This window comes from Oncorhynchus nerka, linkage group LG23 (assembly GCF_034236695.1).
Source record: "Oncorhynchus nerka isolate Pitt River linkage group LG23, Oner_Uvic_2.0, whole genome shotgun sequence".
Lineage (NCBI taxonomy): Eukaryota > Metazoa > Chordata > Actinopteri > Salmoniformes > Salmonidae > Oncorhynchus > Oncorhynchus nerka.
The window spans coordinates 47,320,851-47,333,208 of record NC_088418.1 but is presented as its reverse complement, the minus strand read 5'-3'; the positions used below and the strand labels follow the sequence as shown (position 1 = coordinate 47,333,208).

The following is a 12,358-nucleotide window of genomic DNA, read 5'->3' as shown; positions in this document are numbered from 1 at the left end:
GGGAGGGGTGAGTGGAATAGCCGACAGAAAGTTTTAGTACCACTTCATCGGACTCAACATGAACTACGGAGGAACTGGGACCATTGTACAATTATTTACAAATGCCTAGTCACAAACCGTGTCATATTTCTGCTGGCGTTAGTGTGTTTAGGTCTACTGAGCGGTACGTTTTTCTCCATATGGGTTTCTCTGGCTTTCATAATTTTCCTGGCGCATGTAATCGGCAATAAATGACCGTTACTTTCTGTTTTTGATATCTAACGGTCTGGATTTGCTCATGGGAATCAATAATTGTTGTATTTTTTTTTACAATGTCTGATTTTTTAAATATACTGTAGGTTTGTTTTTGTGGGCAGGTGTAGGAGACTTGTCAATTTCATTTCAAGTTGTGATAGAGTCATTTTTTGAAAAATGTTCTGAAATGACTAAGGTGTAATTTACAATGTTGCCAAATTCTGGTTACCCAATTTTAGTGCAACATTTCTCTTCTTTTGATGAGTTGATAGCAATGACTGTATGGGGTTGATACGTTGTTACTGCTGTCAGTGCTTCTTCTTGCTTCCTGCTTTGCAACTCACCATGCAGAGAAGTTCATCTGAAAGAAGTTTAAGATTCATATACACCATCATAGAACATAGAATTATTATGAGCACAACATATCATGAAAGAGTATCTTATTATAGGCTATGTTGACAAACACGAGATAATTTTACATGCTACATTTAACATCCCTTATACATCCATCTATTCTAATCTAAACTGATATATTTTATTCTTCATTGATAATAGATAACTCGTGTTATGGAACAGCAAGTGAGCGATGAAGAAGAACCTCAACCTGTAGTCCTAAGAGCAGAGATCCGGAGGAGGAGAAGAAAGATGAAAGCCTTCACCTCCACCTTCTCCGTGGCCATGGACCAGATAGCCGTCGAGTTCGTCCTCCCCACCACCACTAAGAGTAGCCGCAGCCCGGACACCTTGCTCCTGGAGGTGGCTGGGAACTGGACGGTGGAGCAGGTGAAAGCCCAGGTGTGGCTGAGGGTAGTAGCCACCAACCTGTGCCCCGAGTTCTACCAGAAGTACTCCCCTGACCACTGCATCCTGCTCTACCAGAAGAAGGGCAACTGGTGTGAGATCTACGATAAGCACCAGGTGTTTCAGACCCTGGACTGCGTCCGCTACTGGAAAGGTAGAAACTTTAAGTCTTAAATCTGTCTTTTACATCCTTTAATTATTTGTATACGGTATATTTCATTGTGAGGAGTGTTGAGATGTTTTAATAAAGTTGTGTTTGAACCTAAAGCTCTGAAGAAAGATGTGGGGAAGATCCACCTGACGTGCCGGCCTCAGCCCTCCGAGGAGTCCACACAGTACCAGAGGTACCTCAACTACCTGATTGGCTACGACGTCACCGACGTCAGCAACGTGCACGACGACGAGCTGGAGTTCACCCGGAGGAAGCTCCTCACACCCCGCAAGATCGAGCTGTCCGACCGGGACCCCAAACTATACTCAATGGACCCTTGGATCACATCCAAGCACCTCCCGGAGTACCTGCTCACCAAGGTATGTAACCCCTAACCTGGCTGCCCCAGGGGTGTAGCTCTGCGGGGCGACCCTCTGCTTCTTGCCAGCTCCCAGCCTGTTCTGTGTTGGGTGATGTAGCTGGTTACTGGGACAGCAAAATATTGCCAATTTCCGTTGTCTCTGTATCAATAAAGATTGAATAATATTTTATTCTAGGTGACCAACAGCCACATCCTGCTGGTCATTCACAGGAACAAAGCCAGCCAGACCATCAAGGTGTCCATCGACGACACGCCCGTCCAGGTGCTCCAGACCTTCTTTACAAAGATCTCCAATAAGAGGGCTCTGCTGGGAGTTCCTGAGGATGTTTGTGAGGCAGACTATGTCCTGAGAGTGTGTGGCAGGGAAGAGTATATCTATGGGAACCACCCGGTCAGGGACTTCCACTGGGTCCGACAGTGTCTGAAGAACGGAGAGGAGATCCATCTGGTTCTGGAGTCGGCTCCTAATCCGGGTCAAGACCTAGTCCAGAGAGAGGACTGGGCACAGGTGGATAACTGTACTGGAGTGGCAGGTAAGCTAGCATCAACATTCCCATAGTAATCTTATCAGGATGTTTCACCAATAGATTACAATTGACTATTATGTGCTTTTAAAGTAAACAATTTGTGCCACAATAACCAATATTATAGCACATGATTTTACTGTGGGAAGTGTTTCTTTGATGATTAAGATGATCCATATTCCTCTGTTCCAACAGGCACCCATGAGCAGCTGACGATCGACGAGAAAGACCACGAGCGGGTCTTCACCATCTCTCTGTGGGACTGTCACAGGAAGTTCAGGGTTAAAGTCCTGGGCATAGACATCCCGGCTTTGCCGAGGAACCCTGAGCTGATCGTGTATGTGGAGGCCAGTATCTTCCATGGCCAGCAGCTCCTGGCTCAGGAGAGGACCTCCTCCAAGGCTTTCACTGAGGAGGTGCTGTGGAACGCCTGGCTGGAGTTCAATATACGCATCAGAGACCTGCCCAAGGGGGCTCGCCTCAGCCTACAGGTAAACTGGTCAGCTGTATAAGGTGTATTGGTTTAGTCTGGCAGCCGTATCTATATTTGCTTTAGCCAACATCTTTGTTGTGGGATTTTTTTGTAGAATACCAGTCTATTATTTGGAGAATATAACATGAATCACAACTTAATTCAATTCATTACAATTGAACTCTATTTTCTTTTCTCCTCTCCCCAGGTGTCCTGTGGGAAAGCCCAGACCCAGATCTCTAAGGGCACCTCCTCCTACCAGGACAACGGAGGATCCCCAGGTGGAGGTGGCAGCGGCAGCCATGATGGTAGCAAGACTAAGAGTCGTCTGCTGTACTACGTCAACCTGCTGCTGGTGGACCACCGCTCGCTGCTGCGCCAGGGAGAGTTCATCCTCCACATGTGGAAGATGCCTGAGAAGACCGAGGACAACAGCAGCGTCAATGCAGACAAGTTGACCTCAGCCACCAACCCAGACAAGGCCTCCTCCATGGCCGTAGCCATCCTGCTGGACAAGTACTGCTACCCAGTGGCCCTGCCCAAGAGCAGGGAGGGCAAGGCTGCTGGAGGGGAGGGGAGGGAGGCCGAGGGAGGGGAGAGGGGTCAAAGGGAGATGCCTAACCACCTGAGGAAGCAGTTTGAGGTAATTGTTGAGACCGATCCACTGCACCCTCTCAGCCAAGAAGACAAAGAGCTGCTGTGGCACTTCAGAGAGGAGTGTATGCGTCACCCCAGGTAAGACTGACTGGCATGGTCATCTAATACTATATTACTGAATAACTTTGAGTAATCTGAGTTTATAACACAGAAGCACTTGTTTCATTCCAATTCCATCTTTCTTAATATGTTTTATGTACGAGTATCACAGAGATCTTTCGGTGAATATGATTTAGTGCAATTTTTGGGAGTTTTATTGAGATGTTGTAAAACTCGCTACTGTCTCCTCCCAGGGCATACCCCAAGCTGCTGGGCTCTGTGCTGTGGGGTAGACAGGAGGCTGTCCTGGCCACTCATAGGCTGCTGGAGAGGAGCTCTGTGTGGGACCGTAGTGTGCTGGATGTGGGCCTGGCCATGCAGCTGTTAGACTGCCACTACTCTGATGCTCACGTCCGCTCCATGGCCGTACGCAAGCTGGAGACCCTGGGGGACGACGACGTCCTGAGGTACCTACTGCAGCTGGTCCAGGTGAGTTAGTCGGACTTGTTGGAACCAAAATTTGTCTGAGAAATGTCTGATGCGTTTCAGTCTTGGTTCTGTCAAGATTCAGCCTGTGCCACAGAGGAACCGAGTTTCGTTACCCAGCCCTAGTCATGCAAGTTGACATTTATTGTCATGACTCTTGTCCCGGAGGCAGAACAGAGTGATTTCACTTTAGATAGGCCCGCTGCAAAGTTAAAATGAGCTATATTGAAAAAATTCATAAAAGCAAACATTTGCTTTTTTGATCTTAATTTAAGGTTAGGTTTACGCATTATGGTTAGCAGTTTGGTTAAGGGTAGGTTGAAAATCTGATGCTATGACTTTGTGGCTGTGCTAGCTAGTGACCACTCTGCAGAGCTGCCTCCGGGATAAGATTCATGACGAGAATAACTAAATCGCCCTAGTCATATGTGGTTGGTCTACCTGTCTCTGAGTGTAGAAGCAAACATAAAAACAAAGTAGTTGTTTAATACATTGACCAGGAAAAAACACAAAAACAACCTTTACAGACAAGACTACCTAGTATTTTCCCAGAAGGGAGCACCTGTCGGTAGTTTTGCATGTGCCATTCATCACTGTAGAGTCAAATAACTGTCTCTATTGTCAACAATGAGGCCTTGGTTAAACATGCAAAACAGTATGAGTATGAACAAATCCCCAAACTGGAAGGTACTTTATAATGTTGCATTACAGTTTATTGAAACATTTAGCTTGCATTTATGATGTGTTTATGTTGAGAAAAATGCATATGTGTTTTTCAGGCTGTGAAGTTTGAGCCGTACCATGACAGTGCCCTGGCCAGGTTCCTGTTGAAGAGAGCTCTCAGGAGTAAGAGGATAGGTCATTTCCTTTTCTGGTTCCTGAGGAGTGAGATCACCCAGTCCATGCACTACCAGCAGAGGTACGCTGTGCTGCTGGAAGCCTACCTCCGAGGCTGTGGAGAGGACATGCTGCAGGACTTCAGACGCCAGGTGGGTGATCGTATAGCCGTGACCCCGGCCGAGAGTACGGTGTGATGTGTAGGAGTGGGCGAGGAGAGTTCCTCCACCGTATAATGTGACTGTAAGGTTTTGACGTCGTAGCCAATCAGGTAATCGAGGTACCTCTGGTACTGTGTGGACTCCTCGGAGGGCTGAGGCCGGCACGTCAGGTGGATCTTCCCCACATCTTTCTTCAGAGCTTTAGATTCAAACACAACTTTATTAAAACATCTCAACACTCCTCAGAATAAAATATACCGTATACAAATAATTAAAGGATGTAAAAGACTGATTTTTAAAAAGACTAGGTCGCTAAAAGTGTCAGATAACGAGGACCTGAATCAAGAATAATCCGATTCATTATCATCAACAGGTGGAGATGACAGAAGCCCTGCAGAAAGTCACTAGGGAGATCAAGGCCATGTCTGCTGAGAAATATGATGTTTCTGCACAAGGTGAGCCTGCCGCCTCAGGTCAACGTACCTCGTATAAGAGATCAAGATAAATTCCTATATAAATGAACATGTAATGAGTCCCGGTGTTACGCTCAGTTGTGTTCCAGCTGCGTCAGAAGCTGGAGAACCTGCAGACGTCTGGGCTGCCAGAGAGCTTCAGAGTGCCCTATGACCCGGGTCTACGGGCTGGTGCTCTGGTGGTGAGTGGAATAATACCTATCCACCTCTATTCTACCCCCCTCTTATTTTCCTCCACGTCTCTTCTCGCTTGTCTCCATCCCTTTCCTCACCATCATTTCCTGCATCCTCCACTAATTGTATTCTTACTCCTCCCTTCTCTCCTGCGTTTGACTCTAAACATGGGTCCCTCTCTTCAGATAGAGCAGTGTAAGGTGATGGCCTCTAAGAAGAGACCGCTGTGGCTGCAGTTTAAGAGGGCTGACCCCACCACCTTGTCCAGTGACACCATCGGGGTCATCTTTAAGGACGGGGATGACCTCAGGCAGGACATGCTCATTCTACAGGTGTGTGGGCTTGCTTTCTCAAGGGGTTAGGCAAAACTGTCCACCAAATGTTCCATGACAAGGAAGTGCTCCTCTTTTTAGATTCTGCTGATCATGGAGTCCATATGGGAGGAAGAGTCTTTGGACTTGTCCTTACTGCCCTACGGCTGTATCTCTACTGGGAATAAAATAGGTATGTCAACTGACTTTACACTGTCATGACGCATTAATAATAATATATTATAACATATAACATATACTGTAGAAATAATTATATATATATATGTGCCATTTCTTATAAAATAAGCATCTCTCTCGCTCTCTCTCTAGGGATGATTGAGATAGTGAAAGATGCCACCACTATTGCCAACATCCAGCAGAGCGTTGTGGGAAGCACAGGAGCATTCAAGGACGAGATCCTCAACCAATGGCTGCGGGACAAGTGTGTGAGCGAGGAAAAGGTAGCTAGCTAGATTAACTCCCACGGTGCTGCAGCGTCTCAGCTGTAGAGGATATAACTGCGGCGCAAAGGGGGAAGGAAACACACCTGCTACATTTCCTGTTACCCAGGGCTTTGTCTGCAGCACTATTCATGTATACTCAGACTGTGTAGGCTGAAGCACCTCCACATTTTCAGCTCTGCTATGTCTATTTTGGAATTGGCCGTTTAGAAATAGCCCAATGCAGCAGTCTCCATAGCTTTAGGGTGAAGGTATACCACAGAAGCTACCACAGCGCTAGCAGATGAATAGAGAAAGATGAAACACGGTTTGAGTCACTGTGTTTGCTCAAATGTTGTCTGTGGAAATAATCGAGCAGAGCTGGTTGCATGAAATTGCAGCTCACAAATTCTCTTCATTTCATTCTCTCCACTCTGTCTCTATCACTTCCCTTCTCTCTCTCTCTCTCTCTCTCCCTCCTTCACTCGCCATCATTGTCTCTCCCTCTCTTTTGCTGTCTTTCTCTGTCTCTCCCCGTCTCTCTCTTTCTGTGTGTGTGTGTGTGTGTGTGTGTGTGTGTGTGTGTGTCTCCTCCCTGTAGTTCCAGCAGGCGGTGGAGAGGTTTGTGTTCTCCTGTGGAGGGTACTGTGTGGCCACCTACGTGCTGGGGGTAGGAGACAGACACAACGACAACATCATGATCACTGAATCTGGTACCAGAGCTCATCCTCATCTCCCTATAGCACAAACACGATACAGTACTTGGCTTTAAGTGGCTGCCAAAACATTAGGAATACATTCCACAATATTCTATATATGTGGGTGAACCCATAGAAAGTGTTTTTTTGTTCATCTGAATGTAGTCATTTGTTTCTGATGTATTGGATGGTTGATCTATAACATACTTTTCCCCCCCATTGATATGTCTGCCCTCAGGTAACCTGTTCCACATAGACTTTGGCCACATACTGGGGAACTATAAGAGTTTCCTGGGTATCAGTAAGGAGAGGGTTCCCTTCGTCCTCACCCCTGACTTCCTCTATGTCATGGGCACATCAGGGAAGAAGAGCAGCCCACACTTCCAGAGGTTCCAGGTACTCAGACTAACTTGTTGTCTAACTAGTAAAAATACACACACACACACACACACACTTAACTAGAGTATTTATCTCATCTAGAGTACTAACACATACCAACCCCCCTCTCTCCCAGGATGTGTGTGTGCGGGCCTACCTGGCTCTGAGGCATCACACCAACCTCCTTGTCATCCTGTTCTCCATGATGCTGATGACAGGCATGCCTCAGCTCACCAGCAAAGAAGACATCGAGTACATCCGCGAAGCGCTGACTGTGGGCCGGCCGGAGGAGGAGGCACAGCGCCACCTGCTGGACCAGATAGAGATCTGCAGGGACAAGGGCTGGACCGTGCAGTTCAACTGGTTCCTACACCTGGTGCTGGGCATCAAGCAGGGGGTGGATAAACGCTCGGCTTAGGGGGCTCCCCTTGTGGTGCCAATGGCTTAGTGGGCTGGCAACACCAGTGTGATGGGTTCGAATCCCACAAGGGCCACATATGTGATAACTCTAAACCACTTTAGGTACAATTACTATGTTGATTAGACTCCCAAATAAGGAGAGAGAGATATAGTCAAAGACCAAAGTCTGGTTCTAAAAGTTTGTCAACCCAATTATGTAAGCAGCTGTTCCAATACATGACTCATTGACTGTACCATGGACTGTATACAGTACCAGTCTTATTTTTGCACTTTCAAGATCAAAACCGGATCTTACCATATGTTTATGAGTTATACATAAATATTGACTCCTGTTCGCTTCCTAATGCACTGAATCCGATTGTATCATCTGTTAATATAACATCAGACTTGCATGACTGATGGTGGCAATACCAAAATAAACCTGATCGTAGAGAAATATAGTTATATATGACCTCCCGTCGCTAGAGGGCGACATGCAGATTTTAAACTGAGTGATTTACCAACACCATCAGAGGAAGAGGTATCTAGGAAACCAAAGGAAGCTTTTCCACACCAAGGTGAGTTCACGTAAACAATCAGAATTTCGGTGTTTTATCCTGGATGTAGTCAGTATAGTTTTACCATAAAGTGACCTTTCACTCACCAAGATAAAAGAGCTTGAGGATCAGGCGCGCAGTATCGAAGTAGGCTAGCTAGCTACTTCAATTCATATGAAACGTGTGCAGCGCCACATTGAAGCCAGTGAATCCCAGCTAACCCAATCGTGTCTGTGTGTCCTGGACAAGTAGCCTCTCTCCATCTCTCAGGTCTTTGGTATGGGGATGCGGTTGCAGCCTCGGTGTCTGCAGCTGGACTCCGTACTGCAGACAGTGAGTGTCCTGGAGGCTGTGATCCGGAGGAGCTTTGGTCCTGATGGAGGACAGGTGCTGTTCACACGGGACACGGGGCAAACTCTGCTGACACGCCACGGAACACGCATCCTCACAGCCCTGCGGGTGGAACACCCGCTGGCCAGGTAACACAAGTTAGAGTGGAGTTAAGCGGTCAGGAAATCTCGCTCATTGCTCATGGAGCGATGCCTGCGCACAGCTCCAGCGCTCCACGTCCATTCAAACCGCCCACAATTGAACCAACACCCACATATTTTTTTGACTACCTGGACCTACTATTTGGTTGTGGAGTATTGAAACCAAACCATGTGATTTGAATAAAAAGTACTTTAATAAACATGAAAAGGTGAATGTAAGACGTGCTCACAATTTCAAATTGGCTACATGTCATATTAAACAGCATATAAACACTCTAAATAGGCCAGGAGCCAGACAGGGAACCTAAGAAAGAACGAAAATGGATTATTTAGGCTATATTAAAATTATTTCAAGGCTATAGCTTACAAAGAAATATATTGTGAACACACTAGGCTGGTAGGGAGTCAGGGACATTAAGCACTCAGCATTTTAACAAAGGTTTGTTGTATTAAATCGTTATAGTCTATAAATTGTGCATAGAAGCTGCGACTTAAATGAAAAATGCCTTATTAGGCTCAGTCTAGAGTTCCTTGGAATTCATTTTTTAGAAACACCAGTTTGGCCAGAGACTGGTTTCAGGCTCATGTGATGGTGCCTGGAGAGCAGGTCAGCAGTGGAGAATATCCTCTCCAAGTTTGCAGAGCCACTGAGGATGTTAAACAACCTTTTGGCCACTCCTGCCAGGCTGGGCAGGGATGCAAAGTTGTTCTTTTCTTCTTCTGTAGGTAGGCCTAAAGGTTTTTAGTCAAAAACAACCCATTCAAAAACGGAAAGCGCCTTGAAAGTTGGAATATGAAAATCAATTATGGCCCATTGTATAGATAATCTAACAAAAAAGATGGAACATTTTCAGAGATCTGATTTGTTATGTATAAATACTTTGCTACAATGAAACGTAATTAGCCACTCACCTCGTTCCTTTCTGTTAGCATGTGCACGTAGTAAAGGACACCATCATGCTTTAGGGTTATGTGTCTTTTCAGATTCCGCAATGATTATTTAGTTGTGGACACCACTTCACCACACTCCCTCTCTTGCTCTTGGTCCTCATCTTTGTAAGACACCTTGATTTAGCACCGGTGTGTTTTGTCAGTTTCTTTCTGAAAACATTTAGCGAACGCCGTGACAGTAGTTAAAGTAAGGGGCTGTAGCAGCACACAAGTAGACTAAACATGCATGCTGGGCCGGGCATGGCCTGAGCTCGTGAAGTGATTGTATACTGGAGCGCTATTGGCTGTCTACACTGTATTCCTGATCAATTTGATGTTATTTTAATGAACAAATTTTTTTGCTTTTCTTTCAAAAAACAAGGACATTTCTAAGTGACCCCAAACTTTTGAACGGTAGTGTACATACATATATATATATATATATATATACACATGTTCACGCTTACAGTACTTTGTGAAATCTCAATCTCTATGTGTGTGTGTGTGTGTAGGATGGTGGTGGAGTGTGTGAGGAGACACAGCTCGGTGACAGGAGATGGCTCCAAGACCTTCGTCCTGCTGCTCGCCTCATTGCTACGGGAGATACAGAAACACACCCGAAAAGCCCGCCAGGAAGGCGCAGGCGCCAAGCGTTTGGCTGAAGCTCTGTTGGCCTTCGGATTGGACGAGCTCAGTGATGTCATCACTGTTGCAGTGGCTCCACATGGCTCCTCCCTTTCAGACCCACACACCCCAGGACAAACAGACACACACACTCTGTGCCGCCTACTCAGTGCTTTCCTTCACACCCGGATCAGCCCTACTCATGCTGAAATCATCAGCCAACTGACCTGTGAGCTGCTCTCGCATTGGAGCTGCCATGGCGACTTCATTAACGAACACTTCCCTGCTCTGCACACAGCAGTATCAGGCTTCCCTATTGGCTGTTCCCGTCTGCTGGAGGGCCAGGTCGTACATGCAGATTTCTCTACACCCCTCCCACTCCGCGACCATGGACCAATCAGGGCCCTAGCGGTGACGGAACCCCTAGAACCCAGCCTGCTGATTGGTGGAACTGTGCTAGAGCTGGGTGGGGCTAATAGAGAGATAGAAAGTGTGTGTGTGAGATTAGGGAGGAGGTTAGACAATGTGTGTGTCATTCTACAGCATCTAGGAGTGTCTCTGCTCCTCTCATCAGTCAGACAGTCGGAGGCCTTCCTGGCTGCAGTGGGGAGGTATGGGGTGTGTGTGTTAGAGTGTGTGTGTGAAGACGACCTCACCTTGTTCTCTGTGCTCAGTGGAGCCCAACCTGTCTCAGACTGGGCTGTGATTGGACAGGAACACGTTGCTACGGTTACCTTCTGCCGGCCGCTGGTGCTGGGAGCTCACAGGTATGGTAACAGGATAGTTACACACACACATACACACACACACACTATTCTAATTATGTGGTTTTCTCTCTCCCAGGTTCGTCAATTTGGGGTTTCCTAAGGCAGAGGACAGGGGCAGACCCCACAGTCTGGTTGTGTGTGGACTGACCGAGGGCCAGACGGAACAGAGTGTGTGTGCAGTACGAGATGCTCTACACATGCTGCGTACTACCTGGGGCCCCAAACACAGGACTAGAGCTACAGAGAGAACGGCACGCACAGACGTGATGGAGCCTTGTTGTGTCATTTCCGTGGGCGGGACTTTTGAGTTCCTGTTACACCACACACTCCTACAGCGCAAACACGGACACACACACTCTGTCACACACAGGCACACACACACTCCGTCACACACAGACACGCACACTCTGTCACACACAGACACGCACACTCTGTCACAGACAGACACGCACACTCTGTCACACATAGACACGCACACTCTGTCACAGACAGACACGCACACTCTGTCACACACAGACACGCACACTCCGTCACACACAGACACGCACACTCAGTCAAACGCAGACACACACACTCTGTCACACACAGACACGCACACTCCGTCACACACAGACACGCACACTCAGTCAAACGCAGACACACACACTCTGTCACACTTGGACAACCCTGCCGTCTCGGGGATGCTAGCAGAGGCCCTACTGAGTGTGCCCAGACAGATCTACTCCCACAATCCTCGGCACTACCTGGAGGCTCACGCACACACTCTCAGTTGCATGCGTAACCATGGTAACTCTACGTACCCCCCGGAAATTAGTGCTGTTCTGGCAGCGGATGGTTCTAATATGGTCCAGGCTGACACTGGGTCAGGGTCTATGTCTGGGTCAGGGGTAAAGGAGGTTACAGTTTGGTCAAGTTCTGGCTCTAGTTCAGGTGTGGAGTCAGTGTCCTGTAAGTATCAACTGATCCTGGCTGTTCTACAGTGTCTCAGGAGTCTACTGTCTGTGGACACTGTACTACACGCTAATACCTCACACGCCTGTCAGAGAGAAGAGGAGGAGGGTGACTGAGAACTCATACTTGAATTCCTTTGTGTTTTTGTTTTATTGTTCATCCAAATGTTTCATATTCACTTCTTGAAAAAGCCATCTATTTGTTTGGTATGTCTTTGCAGATGAATTTGTATGGTAGTAAATCTGATTTTTATTTGATGAAAAAGGAGTGTGGTTGTGTTACATTGTTACAGCGACAGAACAGATCGTTTCCTTCATCGCCTCTCCTCCGCTCCATTGTAGAGAAAACACTCTGCCCTGTTTGTATCAATTACAAACGGAATCTCCTTGTGAAATAAAGGTTAACAGTCTAGGCCCACATC

At 46.9% G+C, this 12,358-nt stretch overlaps 2 protein-coding genes across 2 annotated transcripts; both read left to right on the top strand.

The window, feature by feature from the left end:
• LOC115106957 (phosphatidylinositol 4,5-bisphosphate 3-kinase catalytic subunit gamma isoform-like) lies at positions 1-8,074 on the top strand. Its single transcript, XM_029630219.2, has 16 exons — positions 1-163; positions 790-1,189; positions 1,304-1,566; positions 1,744-2,101; positions 2,288-2,583; positions 2,773-3,299; positions 3,515-3,749; positions 4,526-4,735; positions 5,118-5,199; positions 5,296-5,399; positions 5,577-5,723; positions 5,805-5,895; positions 6,033-6,163; positions 6,744-6,855; positions 7,079-7,236; positions 7,355-8,074. Exons 2-16 carry the CDS (start codon positions 802-804, stop codon positions 7,634-7,636), a joined length of 3,384 nt encoding a protein of 1,127 aa, XP_029486079.1. The 5' UTR covers positions 1-163; positions 790-801; the 3' UTR covers positions 7,637-8,074.
• Positions 8,075-8,155: 81 nt separating this feature from the next.
• LOC115106102 (Bardet-Biedl syndrome 10 protein homolog) lies at positions 8,156-12,201 on the top strand. Its single transcript, XM_065008180.1, has 4 exons — positions 8,156-8,195; positions 8,427-8,653; positions 10,108-10,986; positions 11,063-12,201. The coding sequence occupies exons 2-4, from the start codon at positions 8,454-8,456 to the stop codon at positions 12,051-12,053; spliced, it is 2,070 nt and encodes a 689-aa protein (XP_064864252.1). The 5' UTR covers positions 8,156-8,195; positions 8,427-8,453; the 3' UTR covers positions 12,054-12,201.
• The last annotated feature ends 157 nt before the right edge of the window (positions 12,202-12,358 follow it).